The following is a 21104-nucleotide window of genomic DNA, read 5'->3' as shown; positions in this document are numbered from 1 at the left end:
TGAAATTCACATTGAGACAACTGGACAGTCACAAGTTAGAGACATTTGTCCCTTCAAAAGAGTTTTAATAGGTTGCACCCTCCACAAGAAAGAATAATGCAGTGCTGTATATCCTTGGCGTATACTAAGACTCAAAAAACACATATCCAAATGTATAAATAACTGGTAAAAAAACAACTCTTAAAAAAAAATAAAAAATCTTAAATAACACAAACAGAAGGATTGGAGATGAGGCTATCTGAATATAACACCCATCAGACACTTGGCAAGTGCTTTTGACATGAGGGGGGTTTAATTAAGGATGGTAGGTGAGGCAAGGCCACTGGGTCTTGTAGTTTCTCATGTCTGAGATTGTCTGTAGTCCTGACATACAGAGTGTCGACGAGAGTAGGTAGTGAGGTCTACAGCTAGCCTAGAGATGCTTCTTCTGGGCCACAGGGCACACAGCCTGCTCCTCCTTACTGAACAGGCTACTGAGGGGAGAAGGAAAGACAACCAATCAATGATGTGAAATGAATGAGGACCCACAGTTTTTCCTATAATAAATGAGGACCCACAGTTTTTCCTGGTCTGGTCATGTGGTCAAGATTTAGGAAAAACCTCCAGACAGGCACTACTCCTAGTTAAAGAGGACTTGACTGAAATATTTGGACAGGTAAAGTAAAGTTACTAACGCTAGTAGTCTTGGTAGACTTGAGGGAGGTGCATTCTGGTCCTGGTTAGGCTGCAGGATCCTGTGAATGAGAGAGCAGCAGCGTTTGAGAAGTGTGAGTGAGAGTGTGTGTTTGAGAAGAGTGCGAGTTTGAGAAGCATGAAGATTGTGGGTGTTTCAGAAGCATGAAGAGTGTGTTTGAGACTGCGTGTAGAGTGTGTGTTTGAGATGGACTAATGTTGCAGGTGGGCTGCGTCGACTAGATCCTCACCACGCCTGGCTGCAATGCAGTCGACAACCAATTAAACACAACCAATATCGACCATGAACATCTGGACATGAACACAGTACAACTTCTACAGCAAATTGTGATAATCAATGCAGTCATAGTGAATACTGTTACTCTGTGTGTGTGATCACACCTGCAAGTGGAGGGACTCTTTGGCTTCAGGTTGATCTGTTTCCCCTGTCTGAGAGACTCCTTCAACCTGAGCAGCAGGACAGACAAAAACAAAGGTAGTTAATAGATACATTTACATCGTTACAGTGCCTGCCAGTCCTGGTCAATATAGCCTAGTGACACAGTTCTAATCGCTATGGGTCGGTTTACCGGACACAGACTAAGACTAATCTTAGACTAAAATGCATCTTCGATGGAGATTTTCTATTGAAAATGTCATTTAGTCTAGGACAAAGCGTAATCTGTGTCTATGAGTTGATATATCAATGAGAAATCCAACCTTTGTCTCTTTCTCTCCAGGGACTTCTGAGTGGCTGCAGACAGTGTTACCTTTTCCCGGGGACTCCTGGCTTTCTCCTAAACAACACAAGAAAAACCAAAAATAATTCACTTCACTCACAGAATACAGATGGCCATTAACTGACGGGTGGTCCAGTGGTCTAGCACCACGGTCGACAGTGCACACATACGGCCATGTTGGCATGGGTTCGAATCTGGCCTACACCCTCTCCTCCTTACTTCTCTACTCTCTCTGTCCAATGTAAACTGAAAAAAATAAGAGTGGGACTACCACACTCCAAAAAATAACCTTTAAAAAAAAGAAAAGAAAATGACAGACAATGTAGAAAGATAGTGCATTGTACAAGGTATTGTAAAGTGATTTGAGCCCTGTGGTTAAGCTGCATATTCCTCCATTTCTGTTCACCATGTCTCGGAGCCTCCTCTCAGTGCGGAGCTCCCTGTCCTGTTGGATCAGAACCACACGCTCTCTTGGAGGCAGCACAAAGAAGATCTCGTTCACGTCGAATAGGGCCGCACGCAACTGAGGAGAAACACATACTCAAACATGTTAACACACACTAAAGTAAAATAATGTACTAATGGATAACTATGATAGTAGTTTGTGGGTGGGTGTACCTGTGCTCTGCCTCTCTCCTGTAGAATGCGGTCCTGTGGAGAGAGGGGTCCTCTCTTCTGGAACGATCTAATGAACTCCTTTGTGTCCTGGAGAAACACACAGACACAGACCAAGCCTGCCCCAATCACTTAAGTCATTTAAAACAAGTCATTTTCAGAGAATTTGGGATGATTTGGGTATGAAATTTGGGTATGAATTTGGGTATCAATCATGCTCATTTAGGTACCATTGATTTCCATAGTTTTTCGGTAAAAAATGCTTACTCTTAGCAGTTGGCGACAGTGAAAATATGTGATTTTATCATTTGGGTGAACTATCCCTTTAATTGATGGACTACCCACCACACTGTTTCTGTGTGTGTGTGTGTGTGTAAATGTGTGTTCTCTCACTCACCCCCACAGTTTTCCTCAGATGTTTGACCTTCTCCGTGTTGAGCAGTCTGCGTGTGAGGAAGCCTCGAGCCACGGCCCCCAGCCGTGACCGCGCCCGCTGCAGCCCAGGACTGCTCATCTGTAGGGGCCGGCCATCACGGAGGGGGGGTACAGTCCCCAAGCTGGGTCCTGGAGGGAAACGCTCTGCTGGCCCGAGGGACTGCAACATCAAGACACTGGCCCAAGTACTGTTGAGGCTCTCCCTGTAGTTCCCAGGATGTCCAGCAGGTGGAAGTGTAGATAACTGTCTTCGTCTAAGCCCTCTCTCCTTCTCTTGTAGTGTCTATGAAGAGCACAGGCACAAGGCAGGTCAAAATGGCAATAGACAGAACAATTTCACCATGGCTTAACTCATTTAGTGCCGAGGGTGAATAAAGTCACCCAAATTGTCAACATTCTAGAGTGCCACGGGTGAGACGAAAATTCACCAAAAATGCATCGATTATGATACTTCATTTTGTAGGCAATCAAAATAATGTTGCGAGCTTAATACCACATAAAACATTTGGTACTCAAGGTGGTGAGTGTTGCGGAATTCTTTGACAGTTAATGATTTAATCAATAATTACCAATAACCAATAATTACTTTATTGGTGACCTAAAGAGAGCGAGCAGCATTCAGCGACATACAATATGTGGAGGCAGGTACTTCTGAAGAGGAAACTAGATGGTGTCTGAATACAGACTTATTGATGTCTTATTGAGTGAATGTTGCGTGTTTTGACGGTGGTTGTGTGTTGGGACCTGATGGAGGCTCTGCTGCTCTTGTTGCTGCTCTGAGACGAGCAGAGAGAGCTGGTGGGCATGTTCCTCCTCCAGACGCTGCCTCATCTTCTCCAACGCCTGGATCTGCCTCTGGATCGCTACTGGAGCACACGCGCACACACAAACACACAGTGAAATCTCTCAGTTCTAATACACTTGGTTGTATCACTCGTCGCTCAAGTTGACGTGGAAGTTGGCATTACCTACGTCGGTGAACGTATGACAGACACACAATCAAAGATTGAAACAGACAAAAATACTGAGGCCTCGGGTCTAACACACTGACCTGCTGTGTTGTCTTTCCCTTCCGTAGGTCTGGTGAGGTGGCTATGGGTCGTTCTGCTACTGTTCCAGGATTCCAGCCTGATGTGTGGGACTTGGCTTGGGGAGAGGAGGGCCAGCTCTGGGGCTACACAGGGCCTCTGCAGGGTGAGCACTGGGCTCTCCACATCATAGGAGCGGTTTAGAGGGGCTGGAGAGGAGCGGAGGCAGGGGGCTGGAGAGCGAGAGCCTTTCTCTGGGCTCGGAGATGGAGGAGTGTGAGAGCCTAGCTGGAAAGAGATGTGTGAGTGAGGGTTCGGGGTTGGTGGTGAGCCCTCGTCATGGATGGGAGAGACTCTGTTAGGTCCACTAATGCTTGGAGTACAAATGCTGTCTATTAAACCCTCGTTGCTCACAACACTTGATGCAGCTGTGCTGTTTTCCCATTTGCTGCCGGCAGAGGGAAGCGGTGAGTTGGGGAGAGAGAGAAAATCCATCCACCTCTTCCCTGAGGATTCTACTGCAGATGTTGAAACCCAGTTTCCCAGCACCCCTTTGTCCTGTCCCTTCCCAGAAGCCATTGGGCTGAGCTTGACTGCGCTCATTGGACAGGAGATGAGGATGTTGCCGGTGGTGAAGGAGCCGGGGGTGAGGATGGGGCGTAGCGGGCATCGGTGCAGGACAGGGTTGAGGCTGGGGTCAGGGCTGGGCAGGCAGGCGTAGGACCCTGTGAGGCTGTGCGGGAGGCTACCCAGCAGAGAGTCAGGAGACTGGGGGGAAGCTTTGAGTCGATACTGAGGTGGGGTACAGATGACACTGTCGAGATGAGACTCTTCCCCTTGTAGTCCCACCCTACTTCTGCTATCCTCGTTCTCCCCATCAGAGTAACTTCCTTCCAATACAGACAGGCCTTCATAGAGGCCCTCAGACTCTAACTGACCCTGCTCCCTCTCCATAGACCCACTAGCACTCCCTTCAGTCATGCTGTGAGTCAGGTCGCTTTCTCCTTCTGTAGCTTTCTGCTCCTGCTCCACCTCCAGTTCTTGGCTCACGGCTGTCCCATCCCTGCTGCAGCCTGCTACAACTGGCCCTCCCACTGCAGCACAACACGTTCTACTAGCCTTGTCAGGTTGTGGGGGAGAGCTGTTGATGGACCCTGGCTCTGGTGAGCCACAGGTCTGTGAAGCTTGTTTCTCCGGCTGGTCCTTCACTTTCCGCAGCTACGGGAACAAGGAAAACTAAATGAATGACAGGTGTTTCTTTATGAATGAATGGCCTCATTGGCCTCTGCTCAGTGGATCCTGGAATGGGCCATTGTGCTCATCGGCCTCAAAGGAGTCTTAGTGTCAGGAGAAACAGCTGGTTGGTAGGGAAGCAACTTGTCCTCAGGGACACCTTTAACCAGAGCAAAGAGCCGTTACAACACACCATTAAACAATGAGAAAAGTCCATCTGCATCAAGGAGGAGAGGAAGAGGGTAAAAAACGAGTGCTTATGGCAGGTGATGCGTGTCATCCAACACCGTGCATCACCATGGCAACCAGGGCCCTCCAGAACTGTGTACTGTGGAGAGAATTGTGAACTCACCTGGACACTGTTCAGGATGTCCTGGACCCGCGCCAGGAGAGAGCTCTGGGTCTGTCTATGTCTCTCTGCTTCCAGCTGAGCAGCCTGCTGTTTGTAGTGGCTCATCTTCTTGCAAAGGTCTTCATTCAGCTGGTAACACAAAGACAATGAGATATAATACATATATATTATATATATATATAATATCACGAGGCGACCACACACACGCATGCATGCATGCACACGCACACACACTATGAGTACAACACTATTTGGCCTTACCAACGGTAGCAGAACAGGTCTTCCATGAAACCTGATGCTAGAGACCACCTCCTGTCCGAGAGGGCTCCTCTGGGGTCCCGTTTCGCTCTGAAGCTGGACCGAGATACCTGAACAGAACTCCTCATAGTCCTCCATAGATACCACACTGCTTCCAGACTAGTGTTGACAACACGGACGGTAGATATAGAATTCCTGTGAGTAGGAATGAATTGAATATTAGCAACATGTGAGCGACATAGCTGACTAGCTACCCGTTTCCCTCAATGGAAATTAGCTACATGTCACACTACAAAGCCTAGCCAACCTCACATTATATAACTAGCAAAGTTGAAGAGAAATTATGTTGTTGATGTTAGCTAGCTAGCTATATGGCTAGCACACTACACACGTTCTTACCTACTAACTGTTGAATGTAGTTAACGGCATAGGTATGTTGGATGAATAGGTATTTTGTTGGGACGGTTTATTAAACGTTTATAAAACTAATAAAACTGGCTCTTCAAACTGTCCGGACTCCCGCCGCCGTAGTCGTGCGTGTATCCCCGCCGTGAAACGGCGGCAACAGCGCTGCCTAGCAACCCCATAACCCCCGCCCTCGATGAGTCACATTGACGGAAGTAACTTCTTTTGTGTGTGATTTTTATTTTTGTTATTTATTTATTCGCACACAACAATAAATGACAAAACAGTGAAATTATAAAATGTATTAAAATCAGTAATACATAACCGGTAATACAGTTATATGACTGTATTACCGGTTGAATCCTTGTCACCGTGATTGGGGACAGACAGATAAAGTTGAATAATATGTCATCTTTTTGATTCCTCCAAATCCAGTAGATGCAATTTTCTTGGATGAATTTGCCTACCTACTCTTATTATGAAAACGTCAAAGTGCAAAGGACAATTTATTTCTATCCCATTTATAAAGACGTCCGACGCTGATTTTTTTTTCTATGGCATGTTTAGTTTAGGGGTGTGTCACACTAAACATGCACCCATTCATGCACCCAAAGACTAATATGTACTTATAGGATGTAATTATTACTGTAAAAGTTGCTACTGTTTTTAGCGAATATATGGATGCAATAAAGATGTTTCCCTTCCAAGTGCCAGAGCAATGATCACATGACTTGCAACTATTAATTGCCAGGTACGGCCTCTGTCGGGGACAACTGCTGCGGGGCAGCCAAGGGGACAAGGGACTGACAGTGGGAGAGGCAGAGAGAGACAGAGGGAGGACCCTAATACACTGACCAGCTCCAATAACACTACACTTCTTATCAAACTGCAGAGTCGGCAGTCGGCATTATCAGGAGAACATCATCGGAAAAAAAACATATTCAACCTAATTGTCCACAAAATCTGCAGGATGATGAGCACGATGCAGACCACGGTAGAGTACAATAACGGATACATGCAGGAGCAAGACTACACCATCCAAGAGGATGAATGGGATCGGGACCTGCTGCTGGACCCCGCCTGGGAGAAGCAACAGAGGAAGGTTTGATACTCAACTATTTACTAGATTTCTACACATTTACAAATATTTTAATACTGCTGAACAGGTCTTTGGTCATTGTTGTCAAACGGTCAGATCTGTGAAAGTAATTGCATGGAGGTCAAATCTCGAAACATCTGTATATGATTTCATGATAAGCCCGTGGTAGGGAACAAGGATAAAGTATAACAGGATAGCATTTAGTGGGGACGAGCCAACAATAGCTCACACAGCAATGAACGGCGCTCGGTGGCATTTATCTGATGTACAGGCATGAGAACTGTCAACAGATGTCTGTAACACAGAGAGAGGAGTGACGTACGTCGGATCAGAATGGATGCTCCACCTCATTTTAACTGCGGAGGAGCGGAGGGGCCTCGTTAGCGAGGCCAACGTCCTTGATGTTGGATTGTATGGATAGATAGAACCTCACAGTGATGATGTTCATTTTACAGTATTATTATTATTGCACCCTGGCCAATATAGTAGAAGATACCACTCATACCAGAGACAGGTATTGGTCAGTAGGTCACTGGGTCTTGCCTGAGCTATGCTCATGTTGTGGCCACAGCTAGACATTAAGGGGAACCCACCTTTCAATAAGTTACCAAGACTTTAGATGTATGCACCCCTCATTTTGGAATATCATATACCAATGATTAACTGCAGGGGTCCCTTGCCTTGCAGTGTGTCCTGACAGACAGTAATACAACTGTGATCACATAGAGGAGGTATGTTACACCATGGGGATACTGTGGCCCCACTACCAGGTCACTGTATTTCTGGGACTGGATTCTGGCACTCTTTGCCCCAGTGTAATTTATCCTTGTGCACCTGCTGCCACAATTGTGGTATAGGATTACTGTGGTTTTTATGTATCATAAATTAAATTAATCAACAGACATGATGAAAACATCTTCCCGCAATATTGGCAGGTCAATGGAGAGACAGTGTGACAGCACCTGTGGTCGTGTGATGGAATGGAAACATCACGTTTGATATTTGGTCAGGTGACGTCCACAAAAGTATTCCCATCTGAAACAGGTGCAACAAAGTATAGACTTGGAGTGACTTAATAACAAACATGAATACTTTTGCCATTTGGCTTATTGCGAGATTGATGTTAATTTCACACCCTCTATCAATGATAGGCCACCCAAAACCAAGCCAAGGCACCCACCTCCTCAAGGTGATCCAGCCTCAGAACACCAGCAGGGGGCAGTAGTGTTGTGGCTTTGACATTGACATGCACTCACTTACCATGACTGTGTATATTTACTTTACTTACTCAAAAGAGATTACAGACTGTTAAACTGTCAACTCCATGTTTGCTTTCCAAAAGAACTATTCAAGTCCTGAGTAGGTATTTACTGTAGGTACTTTCTACATGTGTTTAAATAGGTCATAAACACTTGACAATCAGTAAACACACCATTAAATTGTGCTTGTGTCTGACAAATTCATGTTTCTTGAGTATATTCCAAAGCAAGCAAATAATAAACACTTGCTGGTATACAGTGCCAGTGCTACAGGGGAGACTGGTGGTCTCTATAGAGGACGATAGTTGATCACAGTATTGGAAAGTATTTAGTGGAATGAGCTTCCCACCACTATGAGGACGGCAGAGACATTAGCTAAGGTTTTTCTGACGATGACTGATGTAAAGTCGCTTACTTTAGAAAAATGTACTTATTGTAAATCGCTTTGGATAAATGCGTTTGCTAAATGACTTAAATGTAAACATTTAAATTGATTTTATGTATTGATTTTAATAAAAAAATTCTGATGTTACATTTTCCCCAGTGCCTGTGGGCAATTGTAACATTGGATGGGGTCAAATGTTGCAGAGTTTTATGTGTTCCCAGTCAAGATAGTGTAGAGACATGGAATTTGTATAACTAGCAGCATTTTACAGCTCAGACCATACCCATTTACAACATTATTTACACTCTAAAATATGGATATCTGTATAATTCATATAATCTCAAAGTAAACTAATTTTCACAACTAATTTTCATCTTATATTTGCTTGTCTTAGGCAACATGTAACATTATGTTACAATAGCCCTAACCCTAACAGCCATGACAAAACCTTAATGTGCTAGCAAGACACAAAAACACTGACAATTACTAGCCAATATAACAGTGATAAAAAAGTATTGGTTTTGATTATTGGATATTAAAGCTCTGGACGGTATTAAAAACATACAGGCGGTGGAAAAAGTTACATTTACCCCTTAAAAACTACTTTTCACAATAAAACCAGCAGGTGGTGAGATATTTGATTGAATTTGTTCATGCAGGAAGTAAACCTAACTGTGCTGAGTGAGTTCCATCTCTCTGGCTTGTTTCCGATAGGAGAAAAGCAGGGTGTTACAATTGACCCCTGTTCCATTTGTCCCCGGTCCCCTCCTGGACAGTATGTAAAGGCCACTAGTGATGCAGCCATGCTTGTAGGCCTAGTACAGGTCAGGTCCATTAGCCAGTAGATTGAGGTGGGGGACAGATGTCTTTGGGCTCAGTGAAGTATGCAGCTCTGGGGTTATCTTTGTGGTTGATTCTTGGTATTGAGCAGCAATGTCCTATGAAGGGTTAACTGCGTGAGAGGGCAAAGCAGTGAATGGCATTGATGGCTGCTTTTAGACCCTGAAACACAATCCAGTCCGAGCAGGGGTCCAACCTCTGTCAGACTGGACAGCAAGATTGACAAGGCCTGTTTTCTCTCTGGCATGTGTCTGCCTTCGACAGTGCATTTCACAAGGTGGTTGGATTTCAGCACTATGAATTATAATTGTGACAGGGTTTATCAAGGTTGTCATTTATGGGGCAAATGTTCCTTTGCCTTGACATGATGCACTGTTTTGAAGTTATGATAATAAAACCACTGAGTGAGCTGGAAAAACCAAACAATCATCCTTCTGTCAAGCGCAGGACACATTTTTTGGAAGAACAATGACTCATACATTGACGACACACAATGTTGCAAAGCCATGCTCTGGGATCAACCTGTATTGATCAAAACAAATGCTTACACGTTTATGTCTGTTCTCCTTAGACTTTTACAGCATGGTGCAACTCCCATCTGAGGAAAGCTGGGACACAGATTGAGAACATTGAGGAGGAATTCAGGAATGGCCTGAAACTCATGCTCCTGCTGGAGGTCATCTCTGGTAGGCCTGTACTATACAGTATGCAGTACTACCACATAGTATATGGATGTACCAAGCTGGTTGTAGAGCTGTATTTACTCAGTCAGTAGTATACTGTATGAATAACATGGTTGTGTTGTCAGATAAAATCAGAGAATGGTTTTGAATGTTGGCTCTGGCCCTTGATGACATACTTGTGACAGTCAAAAAGTTATATAGTGCCCATAATGATTCCCAACCATATTCCAGGCTAACTTGAGGGGAATCATCAAAGTATTGTCCTTATAAGATTAGGACACAATAATAACATTGGTTACTCCACTGGCAGTCACTCTGTTATTAAGGCCTATGAGATGTTGTGTGGCCAACAATTACAGGTGAAAGACTTCCCAAACCTGACAGAGGGAAGATGCGTTTTCACAAAATCGCCAATGTCAACAAAGCGCTGGAGTACATCACTAGCAAAGGCGTGAAGCTGGTCTCGATTGGAGCTGAAGGTCTGTCATCATCTTCATTTGGTCTGAACTGAACAACATTTAAAAACAAAAAGCTGCTGTTTGGTCTAAGGTCTGTGATTAACATTGATGAGTTTATCCTGCAGAGATTGTGGACGGCAATGTGAAGATGACACTAGGGATGATCTGGACCATCATCCTGCGCTTTGCCATCCAGGACATCTCAGTCGAAGGTAAGAGAGAAGAACAATCAAGAGCCATTGAATAGACAGACATCAACTTATTGTGACCTTTTGTAGAATCACTGATAAGATCGAATGGAACTGATAACTGTACCTGTTATCACATTAGAATTGTTGTCTGAATTATATTTGTTTTTTCCCCGGTAGAAACGTCTGCCAAGGAAGGTCTTCTTCTATGGTGCCAGAGGAAAACAGCTCCCTATAGGAATGTCAACGTCCAGAACTTCCATGTCAGGTAAGGCTAACGAGTGAGTTTGATTTAAGGCCCTAGCATAGGAAAGTGGTTGCCTACAATTCAACAAAGCTTTATATTCCCATATGTAAAGCTGTAATAGATTTGATCTCAATGAGACTAACTAATGAGACTAGATAAATAAAGGTTAAATATAAAAAATGAAAAAAAATGGAGGTGGAATACTAGATGTAGTCCTACAGTAAAGGAACAAACATATTCCCCCTTTTCAGTGTTCTTTTCTCTTTATTTTCTCTTTATTTTCCTACATACACATCCTTACGCTGTGCCTACTGAGAGAGAGAGAGGAGCTCAACATCAACATTTAGTATACCAACATACTTGTCGATGAATGCTTATGTTGGGACTTTGGGGTTTTAAAATACCTCTCTGCTTCGCCATACATTAGTCCTGATGAAATGTAATTTACTGTAACTGTCCCTCTTCCCCAGTTCAATCAATCTGTATTGATTGCAGCTCAGAGACGTATTGTATTGTATTGAGTCCTGCAAGGCAGACATCTGTTAGCATGTGCCAACACTCATCACCAGTCATCAGACTGAATGAACACAGGATATTTATAGGGAGTCAGAGACCATTACCCCTAGCTCCTTCTCCCAAAACACTTGTCTGGATCTTGGAGTTGGACTAGCCTAAGCACGACGATAGTCGAGGTCCAAAGACTATAGTAAGTGTTTTTATTTGTTTTTTCACAGGTAACACCAATTTCTTCCAACACACATACACATACATACATCACTTCATACAATCAAAAACATAAATTAACCTATTCATAAAACGCTATTTACATATGATTGGGTTTAGTTGAGTGTTCTGGTAATGGAGTTCTTTTGTGTATTTTGGGCTTGGATAGGGGTTAGTATAGGGTCTGGTGCTAATGCTGGGAACCTGGAGTTGGTGCTGGGTCTGATGCTGGGTCTCTGGGCTGGAGCTTGGGGTTGGTGCCGGGTCTGGGTCTTGGAGCTGGGAGCCTGGGGTTGGTGCTGGGTCTGATGCTGGGTCTTGAGGCTGAAACTTGGGATTGGTGCCGGGTTTGGGTCTTGGAGCTGGGGATTTGGGGTTGGTGCCGAGTTTGATGCTGGGTCTTGGGCCTGGAACCTGGGGTTGGTGCTGGAACTGGATCCTGTGGCTTGGAGTCGGGGGTTAGGTCCTGGGTCTGGAAACAACCTGGGCTGTGGCTGGTGTATTGGTGATCTGTAAAGGTAGGATAGTGTGAGGGGGGGGAGTGGGCGGGGTTTAGGGAACTTGTGTAGGGAAGGTGTAAAAAGGTGCAAGGTACTTCCCTGTAGAAAAGAGGTGTTGATCGTCTCAGGATCCTTGGGCTGGTGCCGGTGATGCTGGCTGGGACCAGGGCTTGTGCTGGAGTCGATGGGTTGTGTCATGGAGTGTGTGCGCTGCTGCTCTGACGGGGTAGGCAAGGGGTTAGTGAGGCTGTTACATGTGTGTGAGGGAAGGTGCAGTGAACTTCCCTGTTGGGGCGGGGTGTTGCTCCTCTCCTGGTTCTTGTGCTGGTGTTGGTGCTGCTGGCCAGGGCTTGTGCTGGAACTGGTGCTGGTGCTGGTGCTGGTACTGGTACTGATGGTGCTGTTGCTGGTGGTGGAGCATATAGAGCATTGTAGAGGGTGGGCTATGCGACAATGGTTCTGAGTTCGGGGTGGGTTGTGATTGGTCTGGGCGGTATGAGGGGTGGTTTAGATGTTGACGTCTTTCCATTTTGCCACCCTCCATACCACTCTCACCTGGTCCGGGTTGTTCTTGAAGTCTGTGATGGCGTAGTCCCTGAGGAGGATGGTGATCCTCAGGGTGATCCTCAGGATTGTCAGGTCGACGTTCTGCTGCTGGTAGACCCTGATGTTCCTTGTCTCCCACAGGACCTGCTTGACGGCGCTGATGATCCTCCACTGTTGTTGTAGTTGGGGGGTGGTGTACCCTGTGGGAGGACCATACAGGATGTTCTCGGCTGTCAAGGGGGGCAGGGTCAGCAGTCTGTTGAGGGAGACAGAGGGAACAAACAGGGCCCAGACCCGCCTGGCCACAGAGCACTCACAGAAGAGGTGGTTAATGTGTTCTGCGTCAATGCATCCGTGGGGGCAGTTTTCGGTACGTGCTATGTGGCGTCTATACATGAAAACCCTAGTAGGGAGACAACCATGACGAGCCATCCAAGAAATGTCATTCTGTTTGTTGTTGGTGCATTTGTGGTTGATGTTCATCCATACCTGTTTGGAGTCCACTGCTGTGCTGGCTCTTGGGTGGATGATGGTGTCCCGGGATCTTACAAAGTTCATGATGTCCTTGTATTTCCACGATGCCAGCCCAACCGGATTTTACCAGTCATTGTGAGGAACTGTGCGCTCCATTCGCAGATTTTCCTTTGGATGCGGCGGATGGTCTCCCCCCAGCTACTAGAGGCCCCTTCATCTTTCTGGTAGGTGATCCCTAGCAGCCTGATGTTGTCCGTTTTACAGGGAAAGAGGTGGTTATGGTCTCCTGCTAGTCTTGCGACAGATACAGTTCACTCTTACTCCTGTTGATCAGGGCGCCAGTGGCTGAACAGTGTTCATCCACCACACTTTTGTTGCCGTAGCGATGACGATGGATCTGTGCCGACAATGGTGATGTCGTCCATGTACGCCACCGCCCTGAGCCTCTCCCCCTGGGCAGATGCTCCAGGTAGATGACACACAACAGAGGGGCCAAGGGGCAACCTTGTCGTACATCAGATCTGATGGGAAAGGGGTCTGTGAGGGTGTTGTTTACTAGAACTCTGCTTGAGATGTTGCTGTAGCAGAGTTTGGTCCAATGGAGGAGGTGTTGTGGGAAGTTCATGCTCCTTAGCACCCTCTGCAGGAAGCCATGGCTGACCCTGTCAAAGGGGGACCTCCGCTCCTGGGAGTGCAGGATGAGGTCTCTCATCAGGAGCAGGTTGTCATTGATAGACCTACTGGGGATGCTGCATGTTTGGTCTGGGGCTATTACTGAGGGGAGGGGGGTTTGGAAGCGCTTCGTGAGGGCTTTGGCCATGATTTTGTAGTCCACTGGGAGGAGGTTGATGGGGCGCCAGTTCCGGAGGTCCTTGAGGTCCCCTTTCTTGGGAATAAAGGTGACCGTACTCTGCATGCATGGACTCGCCCAACCTCTTTTCCCTGTACATAGCTCGGAAGACCTCTGCCAAGTCATCCTTCAGAAGGTCCCAGAAGATCTTATAGGGGTCCCATCAGGTGCTGGGGCCCTCTGTTTGTTCATGGAGCGCACAGCCCAGGTGAGCTCCTCCGTGCTTAGATCTGGGTTATCTGGTCCAGACCATCCAGGAAGGTGGCCATGAGAGTCCCGTTGGTCGGCTTGATGTTGTCACCACCCTCAGGATGTCATCACTGTCTGACACAGTGTCCCCCTGGGTGTTATACAGGGACAGGATGGGCTTTTGTTTTGACCGCGCCCTGCGGAAAAAGAAGCGTGTGCATTTCTCCATCTCCTCCAGGCCCTGGTGCTTTGCTCTAAATTGCTTTTTCTTTTGTTCTTCCCGACAGAGGGTGGTGAAGTGTTGCTTGGTTTCAGCTAACCTATCGCTCCGAAGTAGCCCTTGGTCCTGGCCTTGACCATATCCCACCACTATATTGCGGAGTCAAAAAGTTCCTTCAGGATTCTCTACTCCAGGTAGCATCTGGAGAAGGAGAGCACAACTGCTGGGTGCTGGAGGATAGATGTATTCATCCTCCAGGTCCCCCTACCCACTCTCGCTTGGCCTTCCTACTCCAAGGACATGGTCAGCATCCTGTGGTCCAAGAAGTGCATCGCTTGGCTAGTCAGGTTGCTCATTCTCATACCTGGCGAGAGCAAGGACATGTCTATCCTAGAGAAGGAAGCACCAGAGGAACTCATCCATGTGTGTGTTGGCGGGGAGGTGCCACCGGCGATTGTTGGAATGTGGTAATTTCTGCGAACCCTGGATTTCTAGGTCTAAGACCAGGATTCGCCCGCTGTGACATTAGGTGGTTCTCCTTGCATATTTTACAGATGATGGCTTTGCAGGCTGCAGCCAGATGACCTAATTGGTCGCAGTTCCTGGAAAGCTTGGGCATGCCGTAGTAGTGGACAGAGCCCCTATTGCTCCCCAGGTTGATGGTGCTGAGGATGTGTTGGACTCCGCCCACTCCGGCCGGGTCCGGTTTTAGTTGTACCAGCCCCTGTCCATACCCTGTCTTCATCCAGGACCATCCGAGCCGCTGATTTGAGGGTGGCAAATCAACATCATTGATTCTACATCATAGTCCTGAATGCATTCATTGTGAAACTGTACGGTAACTACTTTGGATTCTGTGTCTGATAGGGGAAAAACTCTAAATTTGTTGATCCTGTGAATTGACCGAAACTTTTCTAGCAGGTGGGGGTTTTTGAAGCTACCTTCGAATGATTCTTGTGGCACTGGGGGATTCACCAGGCAGTTTAGGTCAGACGGCACAAAGCCCATACCTCTCTGGAGAACCGCCCTGCTGATCTCCAGGCGAGTCATCGTGTTGGCTGGTCTGGGTTGGTTTGTTGCTGTCGCCTGCGGTTGGGAGGTTCCATCCTTTGCAGCCTCTTCAGCAGGGATGAACGTCAACCTGACGGCGCTGTAGTGCCGCATCGCTCCGGGGTTCATCTTTCACCATTGGGGGGAGGGGGGATTAAGGGGGAAGGGGAAAAGGTTTAGGGTTAGGGGATAGAGTAGGTAATGAGTGGGGGGGCGGGGGGGGAATAGGATACTTGCTGTTTGGCTCTGTCTGTTGTTCCTCTCTGGGTCCTCGTGGCTTTGAAGCTGGACTCACTGGCTTGGGACTGGATCTGATGGTTTTCCGGGCCTGCAGAGGGGAAGGAGGGAACACCTGAGAGCGAGTAGGGACACTAGGTGGCCAGAGACCTGGGGTCTTCTGTGGCACTTCCCTGTGGCCTGCTCGCTCCAAATGTAGGTGGTAGGGCTGTCCTCCTTCCTGGCTCTGGGGTGGTGGTTGGAGTCCTCCACGGGCTTGGCATGGCACAGCTTTGCTGGTCGCTGGTCCTCCTAGGGCACGGTACGGCACGGCACAGCACGGCACGGCACGGGAGGCTGGGCTTCCTCGGGCTCGTCTCTGCCTCTCTGGTCCTCCTTGGGCTCCTGGCTGTTTGGAATGAGGAGTTGCCCAAGGCCCTGACCGGTGGCGGGCAGGCCACCCACTGGAAGAGTCAAGGTCTTTGGCAACTCCTCTGGGAACCGACCTTATCCGCTCAACAGAAGGGAAGGGGTCAGGAGAACTCGTCCCAGCAGCGGTCAAGCCACCTGCTAAAATTACAGTTCCCGACCAAGGAAAAAAGGAAGGGGAAGAGAAAAGGAGGAAAGTGGCGATTTAACTCACTTCCCCACCTCAAAGCCTCTCGTCTTTAGTAAAAGGCGAAAGGCTTATGTGTGATAAAGAGAAATTGACTACAGTAAGTGCCATTTTGTTTATACATTTCTAATCCATCCAGATCTACACAAGTGTCTAGGGGGCGAAGGACCTAAGGATTGTTTCTGAACAGGGCCTTATAGACGGTTTAACCAAGGCACATTGCTTGTTTACCATCTTGTGCTGTGCTGTGATGTGATATTGTTTTCTCCCTATGGGTACAAAGCTGGAAAGATGGCCTAGCCTTCTGTGCACTGATACACAGACATCGCCCAGACCTCATAGACTACGCCAAGCTCAACAAGGTCTCTGCTGTGCCCAGATGCATGCTGGTCCTAGACCTGGCCTGAACTGCATGAAGGGAGTTGCAGCCCCTATAATAACCTAGACCTACTCTATATAGTACTTTTATAAAGGAATTTAAATGGATACTCTGTTGGCCTAACATACCCTATCATATTGTAACGTTGACAAAGTAATTGCATTGCTTTCATAGTGTGCATGCATTGTGTAGACTTAATTTGTCATGCATAGGTAAATCTCCTAGCTATCCACTTTTCTACAATCCTCTAATGGGAGAGGAAAACATATGGGACATTTCCTCAGTAATGTCTTTCTCAGGGGAAGGGGGGGCTTAAAACACTTTATTTCCACTGTCATTATGAGCCATTATGAACACTTAGAACTGCATAGAAAATACTTACGTTTTTATACATGGTGAAATATTTAATATTGTATTGAAATAGTTAATCTAAAAATAACTCCCTGGTTGTGTTGTTGTGTATGCAGTATGCATGCTTCAGAACCTTGCAGTTGTTTGTGACAAACCAGGACCTCTGGGTTGTTAACATCAGTCATATTAGCATCAATCATATTAGTCATCCTAAGTCATATTAAGGCATTTCTGATATCTTGTGTTTTGTTTCCTTTAGCATTTTTGTATGAAATTATAAAAACTATACATTTAGCATATTGTATGTGTCCTGATTTTGCTAGCCGAAGCTTCAACTATGATTTTGGATGATCTTGACTTTATTACTGTGTGGATATGATTGAGAGTTGAATTTTGAATAGATCTAAAAGTATCTAAGAAATCATAAAGGTTATTTATATATGCTAAACTGCTTCATGCAACCAGAACCAGGCTCCCCACAATGGGGGACTGTGCCCTTTCCTCCCATGCGCCACACCTTTGGAACTCTCTTCCTGACAATCTAAGGGCTGTTCAGGCTGTTGGGGCTTCTAAAGTAGGCCCTAAGACACATCTTTATTGGCTGGCCTACCCTTCCTCCTAGACTTTGATTGCTGCTTTAATGATACGGCTATATACAGTGCCTATAGAAAGTCATCATACCCCTTTGAAATAGTTACTATATTTGTCGTACAGCCTGAAATCATAACCCATTAAAAAAAAAAAAGCTTTTTCCAGCTTTATATACAAATTTAGCCATACAACATCAAACTAATGAAAAAAAAGGCGACAGTTCTGAAAATTTATAAAAAATGAAAAACAAGAATAACAGGGTTGGAAAAGTCATCAGTCCCTGATTTAATACTTTGTAGAGCCACCTTTTGCTGCAATTACAGCCATCAATCTGTTTGGATATGTCTCTATTAGCTTTGCACACCTAGATTGGAGAATATTTGCCCATTCTTCCTTGTTCGAGTTCAGTCAAATTCCGTGGTGAGCGGCGATGGACTGCTCTCTTCAAGTCCATCCACAGATTTTCTATCGGATTTAAGTCAGGGCTCTGACTTGGCCACTCAAGGACATTCACCTTTCTATCCTTAAGCCACTGTGTTGTTCTTTTGGCGGTATGTTTAGGATCGTTGTCGTGTTGGAAGGTGAATGACCTGCCCATCTTCAGCTGTCTAGCAGAGGGATGCAGGTTGTCCTCAAGAATTTGGGTGTACTTGGCAGCATCCATTTTCCCTTCAATCCTGACCAATTGCCCAGTCCCCGCTGAAGAGAAACATCCCCACAACATAATGTTGCCACCACCATGCTTCACAGTAGGTATGGTGTGTTTTGGGTGGTGTGCTGTGTTTGGTTTTCGCCAAACATAGCGCTTGGAGTTCAATCCAAAAAGTTCAATCTTAGTCTCGTCTGACCATAAAACCTTTTTCCACATGGCAACAGAATCTTCCAGGTGTGTTTTTGCATAGCACAAACGAGACTGAGTGTGGCACTTTTTCAGAAAAGCCTTCTTTCTTGCTACCCTGCCATACAGGCCAGCTTTGTGTAAAGCTTGTGAGATTGGTGTCACATGCACAGACAGTCCCAGCCATAAAGACTTGTAAGTCCTTCAAAGTTGCCTTTGGCCTCTTGGTAGCTTCTCTGATCAATGTCCTCCTTGCTCGGTCATCCAGTTTGGATGGATGGCCTGATCTAGGCAAGGTGTTGGTGGTGCCATACGCCTTCCACTTCTTAATGATGCTCTGAACGGTACTCAGAGGGATAGCTAAAGCCTTCGAAATCTTTTTGTAGCCTTCACCTAACTTGTGCCTTCCTACAACTTTATCCCGGAGGCCTTTTGAAAGTACTTTTCCAACCATGGTGAATTCTTTGCAGAACCATGCACTTCTAGTAGTGGAAGCCTCAAGAAACAGCTGGTTTTATTCTGAAGTAATCAAAACCACTACAATTGATGTCAGGTGGGGGGCAATTAGCCTGGTGTTTGATCTGGAAGTTGATTGGTTGCACCTGAGCAAGTTTATAATGGTATACTCCAAGGGGCTGATCACTTAACCAAACCAGGTATTTCACTAATTAATTTTTAATAATTGTCCAGAATTAAAAATGTAATGTGACAAAAGGTGAAGATTTCACAGGGTATGATGACCCATCTATAGGCACTGTATATTTTGTTTTTGTTTATTTTTTTTTTTTAAACCATTTTTCTATTTTATCTTTTATTTTACGTACTTTGACATTATTCTTGTATAATGAATAGCGCTTTATAAATGTAATAAATTATTATTATTATTATCATTATTATTATTATTGTTATTGTTATTATATGTATATTAATGTGTATAGGATGACCCTATGGGCAACCTGAACCTGGCTTTTGAAGTGGCAGAGAAACATCTGGACATCCCAAAGATGTTGGATGCTGAAGGTAAATACTTTAATTTACTTAATGGTTTAACCACATTACTAATTCAAACTAAGGAGGAAAATAAATCAGTACTTAAAATGCCTTCTTAGGCCGAACAACTGTCCATCCTGGTAGCACCACCACCTTTCTAGTGAGATCTGTTTAATTCTCCCCAGTGAATGTTAAACTATTGGGACAGTAAGATTAATCTCTATTGTACAGTATGTCTATGGCTAATGCTAATGCAAACTTTCCCTGAATGGATGACCTTATACAGATATTCTCTTTACACAGATGTAGTTAACACTCTCCCAACTGACGAAAGAGCCATTATGACCTATGTCTCGTGTTTCTATCATACCTTTGTGTTGGCTCAGAAGGTGAGGGCGCTATTTTAATGGTATTTCTCTACACTCCCTCTCCCCAGTTTGTAGTTCTATTCCCTCTCACTGAACTACTTTTGGAGAATACAAGCTTTTGATGCCATTTCAAAGAGTACTAAATCGGTGATCCGAGCAATTACCAAAAGCTGTTTCCTTAGGGGATCCCATTAAACTCCCATTAAAACCTCCCTATGAATTGTGATAGCTGTTTCTATGGAGATAGGGTTCTTGGTTTGCTGAACACACACAGTATAGTTCTTACATTTTTATATTTTACATTTTAGACATTTAGCAGACACCTTTATCCAAAGCGACTTACAACAAGTACATTTGTCTAAAGTAAGTGAATCATCTATACAGTCAGAAAAACAAATCTATGCTAGGACCAGGGGCCATTGGCAGTCACAATGCTAGAAGAAGGAAGGATGACTTTTTTAAAATGATTTTTTATTATTATTTACAGTAGAGAAACTGTACAGGCGGGTAGTGGGGATGAAGAGGTCTTTAGGAGGGACAGTCAAGATGTAGCCTGAAGAGATGGGTCTTTAGTCTACGGCGAAAGATAGGTAGTAACTCTGCAGTCCTGACAGCAGTGGGAAGCTCGTTCCACCAACGGGGCTCAAGGACAGTGAAAAGCTGTGACCGAATAGCGCGACTGCTGCATCCTTGTAGAGGTGGCGGTGCCAAGTGGCCAGCCGAGGTGGAAGAACGAAGTGATCGGGCAGGAGTTTGGGGGCTGACCATTGCTTGCAAGTAGGGAGGGGCTGTTCCCTTTGCCGCCCGGTAGGCGAGCACCAGGGTCTTGAATCTGATGCGAGCTGCTACCGGGAGCCAGTGAGGTGCGAAGGAGGGGGGTGACATGGGAGAATTTGGGGAGATTGAACACCAGATGGGCAGCAGCATTCTGAATGAGCTGCAGAGGTCTGATGGCAGAGGTGGGGAGCCTGGCCAAGTTCTTCCAGTATAACCTCATCCTTTGCTATTTCCTTTCCTTTGTCACTGAATTTATCCTCTGGCTAATTTTCCTTTCATCTGGAAGGCTTTCATCCTGTATCACTGCTCCGACTCTCTTTCTCCTTCCCTTCTCACATAAGGCACTCCTCTCTCTTATTTTTCTTTTACATTCTTTTTGCATTCTTCTCATACCCCCCCCCCCCCCCAGATATCGTCAACACCCCCAAGCCTGATGAGAGAGCCATCATGACCTACATGTCCTGCTTCTATCATGCTTTTGCTGGAGCAGAGCAGGTATACAAACTAGTCTCCACCACACAGTAGAGGC

The 21104-nt window shown here is 45.7% G+C and overlaps 2 protein-coding genes across 4 annotated transcripts in view; one reads left to right on the top strand and one right to left on the bottom strand.

Annotated features, from left to right (window-relative positions):
* Nucleotides 1–82: 82 nt before the first annotated feature.
* On the bottom strand, nucleotides 83–6017 carry LOC310817445 (centriolar coiled-coil protein of 110 kDa-like). Of its 3 annotated transcripts, none has more exons than XM_083688049.1 (12): nucleotides 5733–6017; nucleotides 5337–5528; nucleotides 5076–5204; nucleotides 3514–4708; nucleotides 3207–3328; nucleotides 2425–2745; nucleotides 2031–2117; nucleotides 1819–1935; nucleotides 1393–1469; nucleotides 1075–1140; nucleotides 675–734; nucleotides 83–473 (listed from the first exon to the last, which is right to left on the bottom strand). In XM_083688049.1, exons 2-12 carry the CDS (start codon nucleotides 5469–5471, stop codon nucleotides 413–415), a joined length of 2370 nt encoding a protein of 789 aa, XP_083544175.1. In that variant the 5' UTR covers nucleotides 5472–5528; nucleotides 5733–6017; the 3' UTR covers nucleotides 83–412. The 3 variants fall into 3 exon arrangements, 2 of the variants coding, with proteins under 2 accessions (XP_083544175.1, XP_083544176.1); XM_083688050.1 differs by having other exon boundaries at nucleotides 3207–3325; XR_014554683.1 differs by lacking the exons at nucleotides 83–473; nucleotides 675–734; nucleotides 1075–1140 and having other exon boundaries at nucleotides 1406–1469; nucleotides 2031–2146.
* Nucleotides 6018–6552: 535 nt separating this feature from the next.
* LOC310817030 (alpha-actinin-2-like) overlaps nucleotides 6553–21104 on the top strand; it is a 29715-nt gene continuing 15163 nt past the window's right edge. Inside the window, exons 1-8 of the mRNA XM_083687431.1 lie at nucleotides 6553–6840; nucleotides 9893–10007; nucleotides 10364–10483; nucleotides 10588–10674; nucleotides 10831–10918; nucleotides 16565–16643; nucleotides 19379–19460; nucleotides 20985–21070. Coding sequence (XP_083543557.1) covers nucleotides 6709–6840; nucleotides 9893–10007; nucleotides 10364–10483; nucleotides 10588–10674; nucleotides 10831–10918; nucleotides 16565–16643; nucleotides 19379–19460; nucleotides 20985–21070 — 789 coding nt within the window. The 5' untranslated portion in view covers nucleotides 6553–6708. The remainder of the gene's footprint in view (nucleotides 6841–9892; nucleotides 10008–10363; nucleotides 10484–10587; nucleotides 10675–10830; nucleotides 10919–16564; nucleotides 16644–19378; nucleotides 19461–20984; nucleotides 21071–21104) is intronic.

The sequence above is a fragment of the Argentina silus genome (genome assembly GCF_951799395.1).
Source record: "Argentina silus genome assembly, chromosome: 16".
In the NCBI taxonomy this organism is placed as follows: domain Eukaryota; kingdom Metazoa; phylum Chordata; class Actinopteri; order Argentiniformes; family Argentinidae; genus Argentina; species Argentina silus.
The sequence above is the reverse complement of the archived record's forward strand: the minus strand, read 5'-3'. Positions and strand labels throughout refer to the sequence as shown.